The 23,044-nt window shown below is 37.0% G+C and overlaps 1 protein-coding gene and 1 pseudogene across 1 annotated transcript; one reads left to right on the forward strand and one right to left on the reverse strand.

The window, feature by feature from the left end:
• Window positions 1-2,905: 2,905 nt before the first annotated feature.
• LOC148852096 (pentatricopeptide repeat-containing protein At1g74600, chloroplastic-like) lies at window positions 2,906-4,243 on the reverse strand (annotated as a pseudogene).
• A 3,493-nt stretch (window positions 4,244-7,736) lies between these two features.
• LOC148852097 (transmembrane emp24 domain-containing protein p24delta3-like) lies at window positions 7,737-9,155 on the forward strand. The gene is made up of 4 exons (XM_088945051.1): window positions 7,737-8,138; window positions 8,282-8,491; window positions 8,710-8,786; window positions 8,900-9,155. The coding sequence occupies exons 1-4, from the start codon at window positions 7,935-7,937 to the stop codon at window positions 9,042-9,044; spliced, it is 636 nt and encodes a 211-aa protein (XP_088801177.1). The 5' UTR covers window positions 7,737-7,934; the 3' UTR covers window positions 9,045-9,155.
• Window positions 9,156-23,044: the final 13,889 nt, after the last annotated feature.

Genomic DNA, 23,044 nt, shown 5'->3' on the forward strand with positions numbered 1-23,044 from the left:
GTACTATGTATTTGTTTGAAACACTAAACCCGAACCAATTTTCAATTATTCCCTAGACCTTGAATATTGGTGAGAAAAACTAGAAAATTACACTTGACCCCTAGACTCAATTATGATAATGCACTAGGTGTCGGATTGGGCTGTCTTTGATATGCCAATTAATGAGATCATTCAGGATCAAAACCTAGGTATGTTGGGGCAGTCTGAGAATTCACTCAAGTGGGTGATCATAATGACAGGACCAGCCCCTTTGTCAGACAAAGTAAATGATCGAGACTACACTCTCTTTGATGGAAACCAAAACTGTCGGTAGTCGATTTCAACCGAGTTTGAGATTTGTTTTGTAAAATATATTTATATGATATAAATATTATGTTTTAAGAAAAATGTTTGTAAAAGGTTTTAAATCCCGGGACCCATCCAATCAGAGAGTGTAACATTGCACCTTGCAGCCAGGGGAGAGGTCCTTCCCTATCGAGTAGTGTTTGATCATTATGGTTGAGAGGTTAAGTGTAAAAAACCATTTATTGTTGTTTTACTGGATGTGCTATATCCCACTTAAGTCCATTGTCCTAGGGCCATCATAGGATGGCTGCTCTCAATGATCATTTAATATAATTGTTGGGCCCATTAAGAGACCATACTAATGGACTCAAGATTCACTATACTCGACAATGAATTCGACTAGGCTTTTCCACAGAAGTTGGGTCGAACCCATATGAGCTTATGTGAGGTCATTGTTGGGGTCCCATGCCATACAAAGGGAACCAAATGGGCCAGCAACTATGTAGGGTTGTGAGCCACTTATTTAAAGGACCTAAAGCCACATGACAATTTAAACAGTCATGTGACAGGGTGAATATGGGTATGCATATGGGTTTGGATCAGCAATTAGGATAAGAGGATAAGTCTTGTCCACTTAAAGAATCCAAATCCAAATAAACATTTGTATTAGGATCCTCCTAATTTGATTAGGAGTGTTGATTCTTAAGGCTTATAAAAGGAGGAGGGTGAACTGTTTCAGTGATCACATCTGCTTTTAGTTCTCTCCTTTTGCTCTTGCCGCCCACAACCCTAGTTCGACCTCTAGTTCTTGAACTGATAAAGATTAGTTTTGAATTTTTATTTTTGTAAGAAAATATCAGATTCAATTCATGCTCACTACCCTTGCTCGATCCAAGCTGTTGGATTATAGTTTTTGCTGAAAAATTGTGTTGTTGAACTGGCTTCAATTCAAGCTGTGATATCTTCGGTGGAAGATGGTTTTGGTATACTCTTTGGGCATGAACTACCATTTTGGAAGCTACACTTGTGGATTCAATATCATGTATACTTCTCCCTTTCTTTTGGTTTCAAATCTAGTCCATTTTCGATGCAAGAATGATCATAAAAAAATGCAATTTTTCTAAAACTAGGAATACAATTCCCGTAAGAGTGAAATAAATTTTTTGAAATTTCGCCCGACCATCTAGTAGGAGAAAAGCTATAATGCAAACCCCAACTCTAGATCATTCTTCCCTAGTCACATCTAAAGATAAGGCACCTCAAAATAAGGGAAGAAGCTCAGATACTAAGGAATAAAGTGTATGTAACTAATGTAAGTCACTTGGTTCCAACTTAGTTTAACGAGGTATATGGTAAAAAAAAGGGTAGTGCTAATATAACAACCCTGTGGCTATTGGTCAGTTGGTCCTCTTGTTGTTCCTCCTTTTACATCAATGGAGGCTTTAGCTCCTACTAAGGCAAAGATTGAGAGGTACAACAATATATATGCCACTACTAGTAAGTCCACTCAGATTATAGATTTAGATGAATTAAATCACATGACTAGTGTTTCTTCTTTATTTCATACTTATTCTTTGTCTTTAGAAAGGGATAGAGTTTCTACTATTGATGGGTCTCTTGCTCCTATGTCTAAGGAAGAGGGTAATGTAAGGTTATTGATTTGTTAAGTTTGCCTCCTACCTTTCATAGTCCTATACTTATTACAAACTTATTATTTGTTAATTGTCTTACTAAAATTTTATATTATTTAGTGACCTTTTACCTTGGAAATTATGGCCATGTTGGGTTCAACTCTCATTCTTTCTCATTCTTACCCAAGATGAAAATCTAAGATGGAAAAGAATTTTTTTTTGTAGCAAGGATGAGTATAGGTGTCAATTGAACTGGATTTGGTCCAACCCTATCCAATCCAATGTGAGTCCACTTACAAATGGACTAGATCAGATCCAATGCAAACCGAATAGAATATCAAAAATTATATAAAAATACTTTTATATGCATACTTTCATAGAAGCTTTCATAAAAGTATTTCTATAAAATTACTTTTATAAAATTACTTTTGTAGAAGTGCTTTTATAAAAGTACTTTCATAAAAGTGCTTTCATAAAAGTGCTTTTATAAAAGTTCTTTCATAAAAGAGCTTTCATATAAAGTGCTTTTACAAAACTGCTTCTGTAAAAGTGATTTCAGAAAAGTACTTTTGTAAAAGTGCTTTCGTAAAAATATTTTTATAAAAGTGCTTTTGTAAAAGTACTTTTTATGAAATTACTTTTATAAAAGTATCACCCAACTTCGGTTGAACAAGGGTTTGGCCTCATGATTGGATTATTAAAAATTTAATTTAGTTCCATTTCAAACCAATAAGAATATGGACCAATTTATTTTGATTGGCCCAATCAAATAATTATAATGGACCATCCAAATCCGACTTAATAATGTTTGGATCAGATTGGATACAATCGAAAATTGGTCGATTGACACCCTAAGGATGAGAGTAAATTTTAACTTATTTGGTTACAAATTTCATTCTCATTCATTTTTTTCATTAATCAAAATAATAATAGCATAATCAAACATGCTCTAGAAAACCAGTCATCATTGAGACCCATGAAATTTACCCTTATGGATGAGATTCTTCTATGCTCCCACATTTTGGAGTACATTGCCGTAAAAACAGTCCTAACAAAAACATGAGAAATTAACCCATCTTTAAAAATGTAATAATGGATTTGTTTCCTAAGGTATAAATTGTCAACAGTACCTAAAATTATAACTACAAAATTCATCAGGTCTTAGGCCTCGCCTCCCTGAACGGTCCTCCCAAATAATTCAATTGTCCTTCCTAAACTCAAGTTCTGAGCGAATGCAGATACAATAGCTGCCCAAGCATTCAAGTTGTTATACCCAATATCACCAAATACTATCCCAGACAATTCAATTGCTCCTATTTTTGCATACATATTAATCAAAGAGCCCCTCGCTGTGGAATCTGAATAAACCCCATTTTTTATAATCAAGGAATGGATTTGGATGGCTTCTCTCACCATTCCAGGGTTAGCACAAGCAGTGAGCACACTTGTGGTTATGTAAGTATTTAATTTCTTCCCCAACTACTTTCATTTCTCTCAAGAACTTTAGAGCAGAATGTAACCCTCTTTCTGAACAAACCAAAAAATTATGGTAGTCCAAGAAGCTATATTATGGATTGCCATCATGAAAATTCATTAATAACTACTTCATCAATATCACCCTACTGGGCATAAAGATCAACAATAGCAATTCCCACAAATACGTCGGCACCACATTTGATCACCCACCCATGAACCCTTTGCCAACCCCTACTTCTTCAAGTGTAGTACAAACTGTCAGGAAAATGTAAAACTGTTTGGCATCAACAACCCACCTAACATTTGGTATGTTATCCCCATTCTTAACAACACCAACAATTATAGCATTCCAGCATACGCATTCTTAACAACACTAGTTAAAGCATATTTGAAACTCTCACTTTTTGAAAGCAAGTCTATCATTCCAATCCAAACATATCCATTAGTAAAATACTCATTCCTATTATGCGAAAACAAATTTGTTGACCAGAAAAAATAGCCTAGAGGAAGTGTAGGCTGAAAGAACAGTCCCATAGGTGAACCGATTGGGATCAGACCCAAAAGAAAGCATTCAACAAAACATTTGGATAAGGGATGTCATCGAACAATCGGATGGCATTGTCCATTGCTACACATTTACGATAACATTCAGGAACAGAGTAAATAAGGGACGTTTTGATGACGTGAGAATGAATTGATTTGACTTCTCTATGGGCCACCAAAGTAGTCAACTAGGTTAAAAGATGTGCTAATGGGATTTCAAGGAGGGAGAGAGAAGATATACATTTGATTGGGAAAATTGGAAATTTTGCCAAGAGAGTTTCACTGTTGAGGAAACTCATTTGATTCATGCTGGATTGCCAAGAGCAGAGAATTCATTTTCTTTAAACACAAAATAGTTTTGTTTGAACAAGGTGACGTTCAGTGGTTTGATTTTCCGCACACAAGAGAGAGAGATCGCAGCTTGAAGTGATCATCAACGACAGTAGAGATCCACTGCGAATACCCATAGAGAGAGGGAGAGAAACTTGAGATAGAACAAATGAGAATGGGCAGCATGCGATACAAATATTTTCCGTGCTGCAGGCTGTCTCTATTCTTATGCCAAAACCGTTTTTCATTTAAAAAAAAAAATGAGGCTCATGACAAGAATTTTTAGAATCAAAATAAAGAATTTGAACTCAAAACAATAAATGGTGAATACCTTGTGTGACGTCCTGACAAGGGTTTCTACTTTCTACAGCCCCATTAATTATAGACAGAGCACAGCAGTTGGTCATATATAGTTTATCTCCTTTGTCGTGCGAGACAAAGCACAACAGTTGTTCTCACAAACAATTAGGGGTGTCAACGGTATTCGAAAATCTAATTTTAAATTCGATATTTGATATAATCAAGTCGAATTCACATAATTCGAATATTTAATCGGTCGAAAATGGATATCCTATTCTTATCGATAGTTAATTAGATTCAAATTTGGATATGACTTTATTCGATTCGATAAATATCTCATTATTTAATTTATATATATAATATATATAATAATTAAGTTATATAAATAATTTATATATTTATATACTTTATATCAATAAAATATTTATTAATTATCTAAAATAATTAATTAATCAAATTTGAATGAAATCAAATATTCGAATATTTAATCGGATTCAAATTCAGATATTAATTTTCAATATCCATCGGATATCGAATCGAATTCATATTTCAAATTTTCTAATCGAATTCGATCCATTTACACCCTTACAAACAATTGGATGCAATCATCTATGAACTCTTTTGAGTTATTGTTGTGCACTACGAGGGTAGCTGTCCCCTAACCTTGGTGAGGCCATTTTTGGTCCCAAATAGTCTTCACTACAACCAACCAAACGAGTTCATTTTTGTTATTACAACAAGATTTTAGCATGTCTAAAATCATAAATCGTGACCTTAGATGTATTTTTGTGGCCTCACCCAAGGTTTAAAACATCAACACAACACACTCAGTATAAAGTGTATGATATCGGTATCCAAAGGTACCAATGCATGGACGTGAAAGACAATACATGTTTTAATTGACATATGGCAATCGGTACTTCTATTAGTCAAGAATCACTCCATTCAACATATATCAAATTACATTTGTTAGATATATAGATTTTTTCAAAAAAATATAAAAATATTAAAAAAAAAGTTTTTTACATGATTTTTATTATAGGAAAGAACTTCAAAGGTGGAATTAACAATGATCTATTAACAATTTATGCCAAAAATAATGTTTTCTCAATTTTTAAGAAAAACTAAAATTAAAAAAAAATCTTTTACAATTAATATATTTTGAATGATTTTCATAATAAGAAAGAACTAAGAAGGGCGCAGTGACTAGGCGTGAGTGACTGTTTATAAAAAACACAGGTCTCCGCAAAGTCATGAGACCGTATATAGGGGCCGGCTAACGCCAGTGCCGGAAGGTCAAAGAAGTTGGTGACCATGATGGAGGAGCCAACGACTGGCAAAATTCTTTGTCGGTTAAGTCCCGACCCGCACGAAAGGCGTAACAATCTGGGCACTGCCTCAAAGAGGTTATAAGATGGATCTATTGATAATTTATTAAGCTCATTGGTTCAACAAGAATTTGATGTCTTGCAATGAGTTTTTAGTAGACTGGAAGCTTGAACATTGTTCGATGTATTATTAGTAAAGCTATTGTATGACATCTAATAATATTTCCATTGTTATATTTTATTAGTAATTTATTATTTTATTATATTTAATAATTATTTTTCTTACATTAATTTTTATTTTCAAATTAATGTTTTACTAGTATTTTATTATTATTTTAAATATTAATATTTTCTTATCTTATTATTATTATCGTATTATTACCTTCATAATATGTTATTATTTAATTATTAATGTTTTACTATTATTTCATAAGCTGTTTTTTAATATTAGTTTATTATTACTTTAATTATTTTTTATTGATATTTTATATATACTTTATTATTATTATTATTAATATTAGAGTTTGGGGGTTTTGCCATGAGTTCTTTACTTTTGGACATACTCTGGATTGGGAGTCGAAATTCCTTTCCCTACAAGGGTTTGGAATGGCCACTTCCCCAAGAATGGAAATCAAATAAACAGTTGGTATCAAAATGGACTATTCTAATCCAGTTCCAGGCACCTATTCTAGGAAACCAAACAGACCCTACATTGTAGTTATCGTTGGTTACAATGTATCTCATCATATAAACTATTAAAATGTGCTTTTATCATGAATTTATATTTTATACATAGCTATTTCAACTTAAGATTTATTGTGATTGATGTAATTGTAGGATTTCTAAGAATTTCCCCAATGTATCCAAGCATCCTTATATTCAAGGTACTAGGCCACCCTATAGATAATGTCTAGCTAGTTATAGCAAAGACTTAGGATCGAATCCCACCATCAACTAGGTTGAGGTGTCAAGGGATTTGGAGGAGGGCCACCCCCATTGGGTAGCTTATTAAATTAAAAAAAAAAAAAACACCATTTTCATATATTTCCTCCATATCAATTGTATCCAAAGGGCATCCCAACATGATTATTAATACAATACACACTACCAAACTACCAACATTTTAAACCTTGGCCCTACCACGAGGTGGAATTAGTGCAAAAGTGATTAACTACGGCCTCGTTCATTTTCTAGGAAGTGGGGCGGATAAGTTGGTAAGCTCCATGGAAAAGAATAAATTTCTGAGAAACTCGTTTATTTGTGAAAGTAATACTTTCCTCAGACTGAGACCAGATCAGTCAGAGCAAAGTCCATCTGAACAGCCATCATAGCCTTGTATTGGGGATATCTCTCCATGAAATAAAGCAGAGAAGTACGGAGATATTCCTGATGTAAGGCTGTAAAGGCTGTTCGAACACACTGGGCTTGTTTTAATTGAAGCCGATCTCCCTCAGACTTGGATAAATTACTTATTCATGCATGCGGAAAATAACTAATATGTATTGAGAGAATATTATCCCTTCAATAATGTCATTCTTTTACCTGAAAATTAAAATATTGTTGGTAAGTGATAAAAATGTTTTTTGCGCATTTATCGAGAAAAATAATTTAATCAGACGCAAATTTGGCATACATGTGTACTTTTTCGGCTTAACAAAGGGCTAGCTGCATAAAACCAAACACAACCTAAAGTCTCGCATGAGACTCAAAATGGAGCGTGGTCCTGGTTTACATGCCTTTGTGTGGTTGAAACTTGGAATACCGATTGCCATTTTAATAGTGATATTCCAATAGATTCGGACTCCCCAAAAGTAGACATTCTCCGTCTATAAATTCATGTTGTAAATGATGAACAAGCAACCCAGACCAGAGATTGAGAGATAGTTATCTGGGTTCTTGTTTCTGGTCCCTATCCATTGAATCTTCGAGGCTTTCGCTTGTTCCATCTCTGTTCACAACCAGAGTGGGCAAGCGAAAGAGATCAATCAAGAAATAGAAGGTGCTCTTGCTTCGTTGGTTCAAGTTTTCTACAGGGAAAACGATGATGGAGCTACGCATCCCGGCTTTGTTTCTTCTTGTATGTTCGATGGGTCTTCTTCTACCTTTGGGGGAAGCGATTTGGGTGAGTATTCCTCCATCAAGGACCAAGTGCGTTTCAGAAGAAATCCACAACGACGCCATCATCTCAGGTGATTACAGTCTCATCGCCGACGACCAAGCACACGCCCCCACCATCACTGCCAAGGTACGGTTTCTACCACAAAGTCCCCGTTGTCCGTTGCTTTTTAATTGTATTATTTCCTGTGATTTCTGTTGGATATCGATTGACGATTGATCCTTTCATCTCTATCTGCGCCAGACTTGATAAACCCACTTTCTCTTTTTCAGGTGGCATCTCCATATGGGAACACAGTTTATAGTTCAGAAAATGTCACTCATGGTCATTTTGCATTCACAGCCACCGAGGTTGGGAACTACTTGGTATGTTTTTGGTTGGATGGCCATTATCCAGATGCAGGAGTAAGTGTTAACCTTGATTGGAAAATCGGAATTGCTGCAAAGGACTGGGATTCTATGGCAAAAAAAGAAACGGTCGAGGTTTGTTCCAAACCCCTCTCCCTCCCTTGGGTTGCGTTTGTTTGCAAAATGTAAAATGTAAAATGGGTGGGTCGTGGGTTTATATTTTTGGCCTCTTAATTATAATGTTAAACAAGCAGTTAGATATCCACCCCAGTTCAGTGTTTGCATCACAAACAAACACAGCCTCAGTGTATATATGAATTGATGCATATATTTATACATCATGTGTCATACAGGATGTTGAGCTTGAGCTGAAGAAACTAGAGGCAATGACGGACTCCATTTATGATACTATGTTCCATATCAGAAGCAGGTACTGTTTATTCTATTATGACTCAATGCATACAAATTTAGTTGCCATTGTTATTTAGACATGCAAATAGAATAACATTTAATCTAGATGTGTAATTGGTTGTTTATTAACAGGGAAGCGGAAATGAGGAACATAAGTGAAGATATCAATGCCAGAGTAGCATGGCTCAGTATCATGTCCTTGGGGATCTGCATAGTGGTTTCGGCTTTACAGTTATGGTATTTGAAGAGCTACTTCGTAAGGAAGAGTCTTATTTAGACTTGATGGGTTGACTACATCCCTGTTCCCTTGTATCTGAGCCAAATTACATATTGCACCAAAGCTTTGTGTTCTTAATTAATATTTTAATCTAGTGCAAAGTTTTCTGTAGCTTTTTCTTTTAATTTTATTATTTGGTGATTGCTCAGTTTGGAAGGAGTACGAATACAAATATGTAGAATTCAAAACATTCTAATTTATATTATTTTGTTTGTATCGTATATATTTGTATTTATATATACTCCTTTCAAACTGAGTCCAACCTACTAATATACTAACGGAACCATCCCTCAATTGGCTGGGTCCATACAATCTTTGGCATTTACCAAAGGAAGAATGGTATCCAAATGTACCCACTAGCATACGAGAGTCTTAGCCTCTTAAGAGATGGAATGGGCTCCCCCCCACAAAGCATTCCCTACAGTCCGTTCCTCAGTACGAAAAAATATTTCCAATGCAGTAGGGGGATAGGCTATGGGGTGCCTGTGGGGCTTGCTCTGTGGAGAGTCCATCCAAACTCATGGCTTTGAGATGTAAAACAGGCTGGGCTCAATACAATCCCACACCACTCATAATAATAATAATAATAATAATAATAATAATTGATTAAGGGTAAACTTCTTAAACTACCCTTGTATTTTAGCTAATTGACTGTGTACCCTTACTATTTGAAAATTGACTAACACTACCTTTACTATTTATGACAATTGATTAATACTTTCCTTCTATTGGTGGAAGAAAAAGTTCTGATAAAGGGAGGTGGAGAGGGAGAACGAAGAGGAAAAGGGGGCAAAGGAAGAAATCACTACTGCTATTGGAAGTTGCAACGGCAGTGATTTCATCATCGGAAATCAGGGATGAATATGGCTTGATCGTCCGGCCAGGTCCCTTCACCAGTGGTAGTTCTCTGTTCACCGTCAAGAAGACGATGAACAGAGATGAAGATGGAGGAAGGAGAAGAAGAGGAAAGTTTAAACTAAAGAAATAAAAGAAAATAGAGAGTCAGACATAAGGGAATTGACTTCAATGTGTTGGAGCACAAAAGCTAATGGTATTTATAGGCTTTGGTGAAGAGTTTGGATCATATTTATAAGCTAATGGTCCAAATGTGAAGCTTGGATTGAAGAAGATTGAATCGTGGTGTGGCTAGAGGTTTTGTGAAAATGTTAGCTACTTGATCTTCAGAGTAGAGATACCGAAGGGAATTTGTTAGCCACACAAAGATCCCGTAGGAAGTGAAAATCAACTTCCACATGCTTGGTTCGAGCATGGAAAACTGGATGAGCAGCAAGGTAAGTAGCACCAAGATTGTCACACCATACAGTGGGCTTGGAAACTGGAAACCTAAGATCAATCAAAAGCAATTGAATCCACAAAACTCAGTGACAGTATTGGCAAGAGACCAAAATTCAGACTTCATGCTTGAACGAGCTACAGTATGTTGTTTCTTAGAGCTCCAACTTATTAGATGACCACCCAAATAGATGGAAAAGCCACCCGTAGACCGGCGATCATCGGGGCAACTGGCCCAGCCAGCATCTGTGAAGGCATTCAGCAGAAGAGAAGTAGAGGATGCAGCAAAATGTAGACTATGATCTATGGTTCCCTTAAGGTAACGCAAGATGCGTTTAATAGCAGACCAATGTTCATCAATCGGGGTTTGAAGAAATTGACAAACCATGTTGACTGAGAAGGAGATATCCGGTCTCATGCGTTTAATAGTAGATGTCCTCTACTATAAGCCCATGAAGAAAAGCATTATTGATGTCCACTTGTCGAACAAACCACCGATGAGTAGTGGCAAGAGCTAAAATGGTATGAATAGTTATTGATTTGGATACCGGACTGAATGTATCAGTGGAATAATGCCAGGTACCTGATGAAAACCTTGGGCAACAAGGCTGGCCTTGTACCGCTCCAAAGAACCATCTGACTTCCCCTTAATTTTATGCACCCATTTAGTACCAATTACATTCATGGAAGAATGATACGACATGAGATCCCATGTTTGATTTTCAAAAGAGCATTGAACTCTAGCTGCATAGCCGACCTCCATTAGGGAGACTTGATTGCTTTTGTATAGGAGTGAGGCGCTATTTCAGAAAAGAGAGAACTAAGCAAGGCGGCTGGAATGGGATACCGAGTGGTGAGATGTGATCAAGCAAGGAGAGTACCATCCATAGAACGAGGTGATCATAGAGTGCTACCGAGTGGATGGTGATACAGCTGGTGTGTGCGCAAACAAGTCCTCCATCATACGAAAACATTGTTGTCTGTGAACAGGAGCTTGTATAGGAGAAGAGTTCTCAACCGAACTGGAAGTGGTGCTATTGGGAAGAGGTGTTGCATCTAGTGGCTGAATTGAAGAGGGAGATACCTGAGATGTTAGAATATGTGAAGGTACATGTAGATAGAATCCTGGTTGAGCTGGTGGATGGTGGAGCTGGAGGAATTCCAAGAAATAGACCTTCATCGAATACCACATGGCGGGCAATAAATTCTTGACCTGTCGACGGGTGAAAGCACCTGTACCCTTTATGAAAGTGACTATAGCCAAGGAAAATGCATTATAGAGAGCGGTACTGGAACTTATGAGCATTGTATGGTCACAGAAGGGGATAGTAGGCACATTTAAAACATTGCAGGATAGAGTAGTCAAGGTTCTTCTGAAACAACATCTGAAAAGGAGATGAACCTCACAAAGTGGAAGAGGTAGCCGATTAATCAAGTATACGGCTATCTCAGCTACATCAGCCCAGAAGGAGAAGGGGAGCTTGGAGGTAGCCAGAAGAAAGAGAGTGGATTCAATAATGTGATGACATTTTCTCTCAACTATACCATTATGCTCATGTGTGTGTCGATAGGACACCCAATGAATGATACCCTATGAATCAAGATAAGAAGAGAACTTGCGATACTCCCCTCCCCATCCAAATTGAAAAGCACGAATTTTGGAGTTGAAGAACAATTCAACATGTCGCTTAAATTTTAAAAAGACCTCGAAAACATCAAGTTTTCGTGCTAAGGGTATATCTAGAAAATTTTTGAATAATCATCAAGAAATAACACATAGTAAAAATACCCTTTATTAGACTTAACTAGGAAATGACCCCATACATAAAAAAAAAAATAGTTCCAATGGACTTTGAGACCTAGACAAAGACAAAGGTAAAGACAACCGATGACTCTTACCCATTTGACAAGATTCACAAACAAATAAATAAGAATTTTGACCAGAATACGGTAAACCATACTGAGAGAGGACTTGCTAAACTCTACGAAGTGCTACATCACCAAGACGCTGATGCTAACCCTGAATGAATGTCTGTTCACCAACAAAAGCAGAAGGTGTAATTGTCGAGCTATGTGAAATGGATGCTATTGATGGGAAACAGTACAACCCTCCTCTACTAACTCCTCGAAGCAGGATTTTCCCTGTATAATCCTTTACAAAGCAATAATCATAGTGAAACTCAAAAAATATATCATTGTCCTTTGTAAACTTGCTAACGGAAAATAAATTTTTGCAAATTGTAGGAACATGACATATATCAATCAATGTGAAAGTATGTTGATTAAAGAGAAAAGATGAAGAGCCAGTATGTTTTATTTGCAAAACTTGGTCGTTACCCACTCTGACCTAATCTAAACCCTGGTATTCAGACGGACTCTGGATGTTATCAACATCGAATTTCATGTGATGTCTTGCACCAAAGTCCGGATACCATGTTGGATCAAATGAAGAATTACCGTTGTTGTAGGAAGGCGCAGTGAGACTATTATAGGCGGTAGGTTCATAATTGTGATCACTGTTATTTGCAAAAATGTATTTCGCCTTCTTACAAGTGAGCACACCATGTCCAGGTTTGTTGCAGATCTGATAGATAATCGGAGGTGCCTTACCTCGTCCACCATTAAAAAATTGATTCTGGTTGTAAATTTGTTAAGAATTATAGTTCTAAAAATTTTGTTCTTGACTTCGCTCTCAGTCTTTACCATGGCTGTACATATTCTGAGAATTGTTTTGCTGATTCTGGAACCCTGTATTATTTTTTTGTTTCACTCCAACTACTAATGTAGCTGGTGAAACACCCGAATCTGATGAGGTAAGTCCTTGCTCTTCAAGCCAATTCTCATGGTTCGGAAGAGAGCCAATAATATCATGCACACCAAGGGTATGCGCATCTGGCTTGTTGGTTATGGTAGTCACAACAGACTCATTCAGTTTCTAGCCCAGCTAGAATATATAAAACCAAATCAAATATATGAACAGGTTCAACAACAATAGACAAACTATCCGCTATAGATTTTGCCTTTCGAATATAAGCAGAAATAGATAAAGACCCCTTCTTAAAACAATGCAACTACTTCCTAAGTTGCAAGATGCGAGATCTAGCATGGGTTGAGTAAGCAAGAGAACACCATACTTCTGCTAAAGTCGAGAATTCCACAACTTGGGCCATGACGCCTCAGTAAGAGAAGAAATTAACCAACTTAGAACAAGTTTATCAGTGTCATACCATTTGACATATTCTGGATTCAAAATACTCTCTTTGCCTACTGGATCAAGTATCATCTCTAGTGGAGGCTGCTTTTCCCTTCAACAAGATCCATCAGATGGTGATGTCAGAGTATAGGAAGGAACTGCGCACGCCATAGTAGGTAGTTGTCATTGCCTAACTTGATGGGGAGGTACTACGTCACATTCTGAAGAGAAGGAATCGAAGATGCTGATCTTGAAATATTTGAACCAGCATCCACATCGGTATGGCTGCCATTGCTCCCTTGAGAAAAATCCATCGGCTTTGATACCAAGTTTAATCTAAAGATAGAGTACAAGATGGATCATCTTGATCTTGATTTATAGTCCTTATCCTTATCTTTCTCAGAATCCAAATTGGTTATGGGTTGGTTAGAAGTTTTGGATCTAGTAGGATAACCTTCAAGAGGATTATTTCCAAAGCTGGTTTGGTTAGGATAGGTTCTATGAGAATTATCTGCAATAAGGAAGAATGAGAAAGAGAAGAAGAAGAGGGGGGAAAGAGAGAGGGAAGAGGAGAGAGAGCGAGAGAGAGAGAGAGAAGGGACCTGACCGGAGGTGGAAGGGGGTGTAGAGGGAGAATGAAGAGGAAAAGAGGGTGAAGGAAGAAATCACCGCCGTTGTTGGAAGTTGCAGTGGTAGTGGTGATTTCGTCATTAGAAATTAGGAATGGATATGGCCTGATCGTCCGATCAAGTCCCTTCACCGATGTCTTCCTGTTCACCGTCAAGAAGATGATGAACAAAGCTGAGGATGAAGGAAGGAGAAGAAGAGGAAGAAGGAGAAAGAGAAGAAGAAGAAGAGGGGGAAAGAGAGATGGAAGAGGAGAGAGAGAGATTGGGGAAGGGATTATCCAAAGGTGGAGGGGGTCAATGCCGATTCGCCACCGCTGTTTGGAAAGAAGGATAAGATGGTGTCCACAAGAAAAAAATACCAAGCTGCTTTCGCTAGATGTTTGGAGTTCTTTTGACATTAGAGACAAATCCAATTGCGCTAGAACTTTGTGCTAAACAGATGAAGTAATCTCTGATATGAACCATAAGAAAACTCATCCGATGGCCTACTTCGACAATTCATTCCACTGAGGAGAACGATATTCTTCCTCTTCTTCAATATCTTTCGAGCATAACTAATCACTACTTTGTTAAAGAATTCTAGATTTGTGGGCACCAGGGAAGAGACGATAAATAGTATTTTTCAGTTCTCTCGAAAATGAATTCGGAATGAGGAAGGGGTAATATTGGGTTTTAAAAGAATTTTAAATACCACATGGTCTCACATGTATATGGGTTTTGATGAAAAAATAATGGATGCAAACGGTAAGGGAAGTATTAGTCAATTGACGGAATACTAAACGTAGGGCCTGTAGCGGGCCGCACTCAGCCTATCCGAAAACTAGTCATTGCCCCCCCCCCCCCATTGGCTAGTTTTAGCTTTTTGGGGGGTTTTTACATAAATGCCCCCAACATCTATAAACAGCTATATAAGGGGTATTTATGCATTTGGCTTATGAAGGGGAGAAAAAATGACATAAACGCCCCCCAACAGCTATATAACAACTAATTTAGTGGGGCTTTTTGGTAATGTTATAAATAATTTTATATAAAGCCAAAATACCCTTCCCAACAACTACAAAATAGCTAGTTCTTAGGGTATTTTGGGCAATTGAATTATGTTCAATTCTTATAAATAGTCATATCCTCCACCAATCTCATCACACCAATTCAACAATTGTCTTAATCTCTTTTCTCTCTCTCATACTCATACATTCTTAATTCTCTACAATTTGAGTAATTCTGATTGATTGATTGTCTAATTTTTCAATTCTCAAGTCTCAACTTTATTAAAGTTTCAACTTTCAACAAGAAGAAGGCTTGCTCAACCAGTTCAAGTATCTCAATTTAGGAGACTTGGACGTTGAAAGGCTTTAAACGTTGAAATCAAGTTGGGATTCTGAACTGGAAATCCGTGTAAGTCCAATTAAATTAATTTTTATCTTTCTAGAATTAAAAAAATGGTTAGCTCTTCCGAAAACCGATTCCCCAACAAGTTCATTATTGACGATATTCAATCACATCATGATAGTGTTAGCACCGATGCTATTAATATTGATGGAAGTGGAACCTTCACCCCGACACTAATACTAGGGGAAAAAGAAGGGCCTCTATGTTGAGTAGCCCGGTTTGAAAAAAAAAAATTAAGTAGAAGATATTGAGGACAAGGGAAAAATAACAGTTTGCCAAAACTGAAAAAAAAATATTTTAGTTATTGTAGCAAGGGTGGTATAGGCCATTTGAGCAAACATTTGCTCACACATGAGAAGGAAGAAGAAAAAGGGAGGGAAGTAATACAAACACAAATTGGGAGGGGTCATTTTGGTACATTCAAATATTCACACGAAAAAATGAGATAAGAATTAACAAAGTATATTGTACATGCAAAACAACCATTTATATTAGCTAAAGATCCTAAGCATGAAAAATTGTTGTATAATTCTGTAAACCTACAATATAAAAAAGTTTCTAGGAATACTATTTGATCAAATGATTTAAAATTTTTTTATTCATATAAACAAATTTTAATTTCTTTGTTATCAAATTTTAATTCTAAAGTTGCAATTAATTCTGATGTTTGGATATCTAATTTTAACATAAGTTATATTTGTTTTACCAGCCATTTTATTGATGAAAGTTGGCTTTTAAAAATAAGAAATTTAAGTTCTACTAGGCTTGAATGGCCACATACTAGGCTAGCTATTGCTGCAAGTATTTTAAATACTTTGCATGCTTATAGAATAGAAAATAAATTATTTTCTTTTAGTTTTGATAATGCCAGAAATAATGATTATGTGATAAATATTTTAAAATGTCAATTAAAACCATGTTTAAATGGTAAATTATTTCATGCCAAATGTGCATGTCACATCTTAAATTTATGTATTCAATATGTCTTGAATATTATTTCTACTCATATTTCTAAAATTAGAAATTGTATTATATATATTAAAAGTTCAGGGGCAAGAAAACAAGAATTTAAATATTTATGTCAAAATTATGATTTAAAATATAAACATTTTATATTATCTGTAAAACATAGATGGGATTCTACCTATGCTATGTTAGAAAGTTGTATTTCTTATAAACAAATTCTTACTAAATTTTATAATGCAAAAATGCCTGATGATATTATATTTGAGGAAGACTATGAAATGGCAATTTGTATAAGAGATTTTTTAAAACATTTTTATTATGTAACTAATGAATTATCAGGTATTTATTATCCAATTAGTTGTAGTTTACCTTATCAATTAATGGTAATTAGTGATTGTTTTGCAAAATAAAGAAATAATCCACAATTTCAATGTATTTTTAAAATAATGGAAAATAAATTTAAAAAACATTGAGAGAGCATTTCTCCCATTTATTGTTTAGCTACAATATTAGACCTTAGGATTATGAAAGATGGTTTAGATGTTTTAATTGAATCATGTTGTGCAAATATGTATATTGAAATTATAAATAAAAAAGAAGAAATTAATAATTTGTTATTTGAAATGTACAATTTATATGAATCTCAAATAATTGAAAATATTCTTACAACTTGTCAGCATCTTCTACTTTTGAAATTGAGCCCAATAGTAAAAGAGAAAAGCATTTTTATTTAATAAGTAGAAGACAGAAGTCTACTACTTTTACAACAAGTTCATTTACTGAATTTAATTTTTATTTACAAGCAACTTTTCTAGTTTAGGAAAGGGAACAAATAATTTTGATATTTTAGTGTAGGTACAGTTCTATTGGAGTCTTATTCTAGTGTAGGTATGAGAGTGTTAGACGACAAGAAAAGCTGCATGAAAATATAAAGATGTGCATCTACTTAAAGAATTTGCTAGATGCAGAAGATAGATTAATTACAAGACAAAAGAGTGCATGATACTACACCCGATTTCACCTAAAGCATATGATGAAAATCATGATTCATGAAGTCAACTAGTTGTATAAAATCTTTTTTTTTTCAAATTATTGTAATTTTTTAATTTTATTTAATTTATTTGCTATTTTTTTATTTTTTTAACATTGGAATTTTGTATTTTCAATTTACAACTATATTGCATTTTTTTATATTTTATTAATTTATATCATTCTCATATTTCATTCACCCATGTATCCAATGATCCAATCATTGTATTTGCAATTTGTATAAATCAAATTTAAATGAAATAAAATTCCTATTTTTCTTCCAATTTGTTATTCTATCGTTCTTATTTCAATTTGGTTAAATATTTTTTCATTTATGTGTTAGATAACTTAAAATTTTCATTTCTAAAATTTTCAAAAATTAGTCTAGCCCGATTTGGCCTAGCCCAACACAGCCCAAACCCATGACATGGCCTATAGCCCGATCTGGACAGGCCCGCAGCGAAACAACACAGACCCGTACAGACCTAGGCCATGGGCCTTGCTGGACCAACCCCAAAAATTTTCTCCAGAAAGGACGGCATGTCCCGCACTTTACACAAGCCACGGACCACTTCACACCTCTACTCATTAGTCACCTTTTTTATGATACTGGTTTTGTTAAGTCATTTTTATGATACCGATTGATTGGATGCAACTTTTTCGGTATCATACTATAATCCACAATAATAACAATATATAGTAATATATAAATATGTTTTTCTTCAAAAAAAGAAAGAAGAAAATTTGGGCCAAGCCTTCTCCCTACACTTTTGCACCATGCGGGCCTGTGTGGGTGGCCCGAAAAAAGTGAGCCCACATTACACCTATAATTGTAATAAACTTGGCACCCACAAAAAAAGAGTCTGGATTCAGTGGACCCGCGTGAGCCTTCCTCCCATAGGAGGCGTGCACGTCGCCCCTTCAAGACTCAACTCGAATCCCTCGTTGTCGTTACATTAAGTACCCGTTAACCGGTTCAAGCTGGCGGGAAGAAAACAAAGTCTCTCCCTCCATCGTCACCCAAGCTAGGAAAACCGGCAGCATCCTTACTGATTCACCGACCTCCAACGGTGAAACATTCAACCAGCGGCAAGCAAAAAACCCTCGGTAAGCATCTTCTCCTTCTCCGGTGGATCTGGAACCCAAGATTTAATCTCAAATGTTATCTTCTTCCTCTCTATAGGTCACCGGTAACATCCTCACTACTTCACTGATGTTGTCGTGTGCCTGATTTCAACATGTTATCTTCTGATATACATATTTCAAAACGAGATGCCGTCGCCCTCGCTCGTGCAACTGAACAACAGTTTCACAATGTTGTTGTGCCTGATTCTCCCCAACGTCCCTAACTAAACAACAGCTTCAGTCCAGGCACCCTTAGTCAGGGCACCGTTCATGCACTCGGAGGACGCGTCACGCGTCTCCAAATCGTGTGTGAAGGGTTGAAGCATGTGAGGATGCTTCACCCCGTTAGTGAGACTCATTTTGTTCCTCTCCTCTCCCTTCAGTGTGGCAGATGAAACATCTCTCGTCTCTCTCTCTCTCCCTCCATCCGCCCAGCGGTGACTTAACAATTATCACCGCCAGCGACAAACAATCATCACCGACGGTGGGATCAACCTCAGGTATTGTTTTCTTTGCATCTCTTCTTCTTTCATGAAAAGAGGAGTTTATTCCACTTAGTTTAACATCAGTTTTAGGTGATTTTTTGGTCTTTGTTATTTTTTTTAATGTACAAAATGGATAGATCTATGCTCCAGCATTTGTTTTTTGTCTTTTTTTTTAATGTACAAAATGGATAGTGTTTTCATTCTCTGGACTTCTTATTTGGGGTTTCTTTTCCTATTGCATCTTGTTTGTTGAGTGCTTGATATTGCAGGTCTTAAGAGATGTGGGAAGAGCTGTAGGTTAAGATGGAACAATTACCTGAGGCCTGACATCAAGAGAGGAAAATTTTGACAGGAAGATGAACAGAATTCTCACACTTCATTCCATCCTTCGCAACAAGTAATTAATTTCGTTAGTCTGCAAATTCTGGGTTTTGATATGCCCGATTGTTTACGCATATACTAATATCTCAAATTCTCAATTTGGTTTTGTTTACCAGGTGGTCGGAAATCGCGAAGCAGTTCCCTGGCCGAACTGATAATGAAATTAAAATTTTCTGGATCACCCACCTAAAGAAGAAGCTGATAAAGATGGGCATCCATCCGATCACCCACCAACCTCGAACTAACTTCTTCATGGACCAACCCCATCTATTACATCGGGCTAAACTACTCCACCAAAAGCTTATGAGTTGGGTAAGCTTCAGTATTTTCAATGCCTCCTCCAGACGGCAGCTTTTTTGAAGACAAACTCTTCCATCGGTTCCATGAACAGCCTAGTACTGAACTCATTCTTGAAAGAAAATCCTGTTTTAAGTTCATCACAGCTTGACGATCTCATCCGATTTTCTGTTGGAATTGCATCTCAAGCTTTGCCTTCTTCAATCCTTTCCTCTCGTTTGCCTGCAGATATGCAGCTGCCACCTTTGAAGAATATGATGGACCTAGGAGAAGGCAGCCAGCAATCACCATGTATTCATCTTCCCTCTCCTCTTTCATTACTCCCACCTGCTTCACCTGTTACCAACACTATAATTAGTAATCAGGGTGGCAGCTATGGAACTACTTCTGGCTTTCAAGAAAGGGATATTTCTGATTGGTTGTTAAGTCGCCGCCAGGCTGATGGTGGGGGAGAGAGGGAGGAGATATGTCTCGTCTGCGACACTCAAAGGGAGAAGAGAGGAGAGATGTCTCGTTTTGTTTAACTAATAGCGAGTCTCACGAACGAGTTGAAGTATCTTCGCATGCTTCAGCCCTTCACACGATTCGGAGATGTGTGGCACGTCCTCGGAATGCGCGAACGGTGCCGGACTAAGAGTGCCTGGACTGAAGCCGAACTCCCTTCCCACAGCTTCTTCACGGCCACCATCTGTCTGGATTTCAGCCTCGCCCTATACACCTTACCTGATTCTCCCGTTCCGATCAGATTTTTCTCTGTTAGTAAAGCAAACACCTCCTCCTCCTCCTACTTGAAACTCAGCCAATGGAATGATGTCATCTTCCATGGTGACTTTGTTTTCCCGCAAATTTCCTCTACCCTACTCTTATACAACCAGAAAAAAACCGACACAAGTAGCAAAGCCAACGTAGCGAAAACTGCGACTAGAGATTTTACTTTCGGGTACTGAGGGAATGGTTTTACTGATTGCACACTGCAGAGATTAGGGTTCCCAGTGGTCAAAACAGGGTTGCCTCTATCGTACTACTGATTCCTCCTCCTCCTTGAAACTCACTGTCGTTTTCTTCTTTTAGCGCCGGTTGTCAAAACAGGGTTGCCTCTGTTTTGAACGTTGTCGGTGGTCTTCTCACGGTCTCACCACAGTGGTTTCAGGCTGCCAAGAAACTTCCTGCGCCGCCTTCTCACTGTCGTTTTCTTCTTTTAGCGCCGGTGGTCAAAACAGGGTTGCCTCTATTTTGAACGTCGCCGATGCTCTTCTCACTATAATTTGCACAGGAAAATCGCTGGTGGTCTTCTCACTGTCGCTAAAGTTCAACCGGACGGATAGAAGTTAATGTTAAACGTGCTTATATTAAGAGATGACGTGCACGCCTCCTATTGGAGGGCTCACGCGCCCCGTGAATCAAGTTACATGAATTCTCCAGTTAAAACTCGCCACGTTATATTAAAAAAGAAGTGAGACTTGACAGCACTAAACACAGTAGTTTTCTTTTTCTCATTTTCTTTCAATCGAGAACCAGAAGCTCACCTGAATGAGCAGTGCCAGTTTCTGCTCATCAGCAACCTAGCAACGCCAATGTGTATTTGTCTCTACAGTTTCAAGAAATTTCTTCACCAAGCAAGTGAGAAACAACTTAATACTGGCAAGAGAATTGTTCCAAAGAGAAAACAATGAAATAGTGCTTCATCCAAGAGAACAAAAGAAAACCAGAGAGATGAGCGATCTGTCTGATCTGTAAATACGAATACGGTGGTCCGGTTCTATTCTTGAAGAGTGATTTGTCTGACCTGTGAATACGAATACGTGATCCGGTTCTTCTCCTGTAGAGTGACCTGTCTAACTTGTATTTGTGAACGAGCGCTCATCTCCAATCTATTCTTCGGGAACAATTGCTCTTCCCGAGAACAGTCTTCATGCCATTTTTCAGACAGGGCATTATTTAGGAAAAAACGATTGCTCATCTCTGTAGTTTTCCAATTTTGGTGAACCGTGAATGAACGCTGGAGTACCTGAATGATCGGTTGAGGTTTCCTCCGAGTCTCTATGTTAGAAGAGAAGAAGACGAAGAAAGAAGAAAAGGAGAGAAGTGGTATATATCGTCACTGCTGCAGTTAAGTCGACAATTAAATTTTAAAGATGACGTGACGAGCTTTCGTTGGAGGTCCATAGAGAAGTGGACCCAATGGTCCATGGAATGCGACGTGACGAGCTGTCATCTGACTTGTTTTGCAATGCTCAAGAACAGAGGGCAAATATCATATTTGCATAATCTATTTGTTACTTGATAGAAAAACAAAACTCATTCAACCATATTTAACAGTTTTAAGTTTTTAGGTTGAACCGTGTTTTGAGATGGTATTAGACTCTCATCACCCCGCCCCATAATAATTAATTAAGGTAAGGGTGGGCCTATGCTGTCCGCACTTCCTTCGTGTGAGAGGACATGTTAAAAAATAATATTTACTCAAAGACCTCATTTAAGAGCTTATGGTTTTTGAGACTATTTTGATGATAAGTAATTAAAAACCTGCATTAAAAGAGTCTGGATATAGTGTTCTTCTTGGGTTCCTTTCTATCCTTTTTTTATTCTTTGTCAAGGTTTGGCCCATGGTAATCCAGCGGTGGTCTATGGGATTCCCATGAAAATCAACTCTTATGGGCTTGCTTTACTCGAAAAGTAATTGCATGTGAAAAAAGAAAGAAGAATTCATTGACGATTTCAGTATATGACCAGAGCTTGAAAGAAATGAAAACTTCTTTGACATCATTTTTTACTTAAATACATATGTATAGTTTACAAGGTCAGTGGAACACCAGCTGTCAACTTGCCTTCCATGTAGGCATGATCAATAAGAAAATGAAACTAGTCAACCCCTAAGGCCTTAGTTAACAAATCAGCAGGTTATGAAGCAATAGAGATGTGACACAACTCTATGGTCTTGACTTAAACATTCGAACAAACAAAAGGACAATCAATGTGATGCATTTGGTACAGGATTGGTAACAATGTGAATTGTTGTTTGGCTTTCACAAACTAACTGACCAGAATGTGCTACAATCATAGAATTTCACTTGTTGTTAAGGCCATAAGCTACTGTAGCTTACTTGTATGTTTTCCATGAAACGAGGGAGTTGCGTAACATGGTGAATTGCTGACTTTTTCGTGGTTGGGCAAGAAGCCTAATTAGAATCATAGTAGGCTCTTAAGAAAATA

Source organism: Nelumbo lutea, chromosome 5 (genome assembly GCF_056320005.1).
Source record: "Nelumbo lutea isolate HS-2025 chromosome 5, American lotus-T2T, whole genome shotgun sequence".
In the NCBI taxonomy this organism is placed as follows: Eukaryota; Viridiplantae; Streptophyta; class Magnoliopsida; order Proteales; family Nelumbonaceae; genus Nelumbo; species Nelumbo lutea.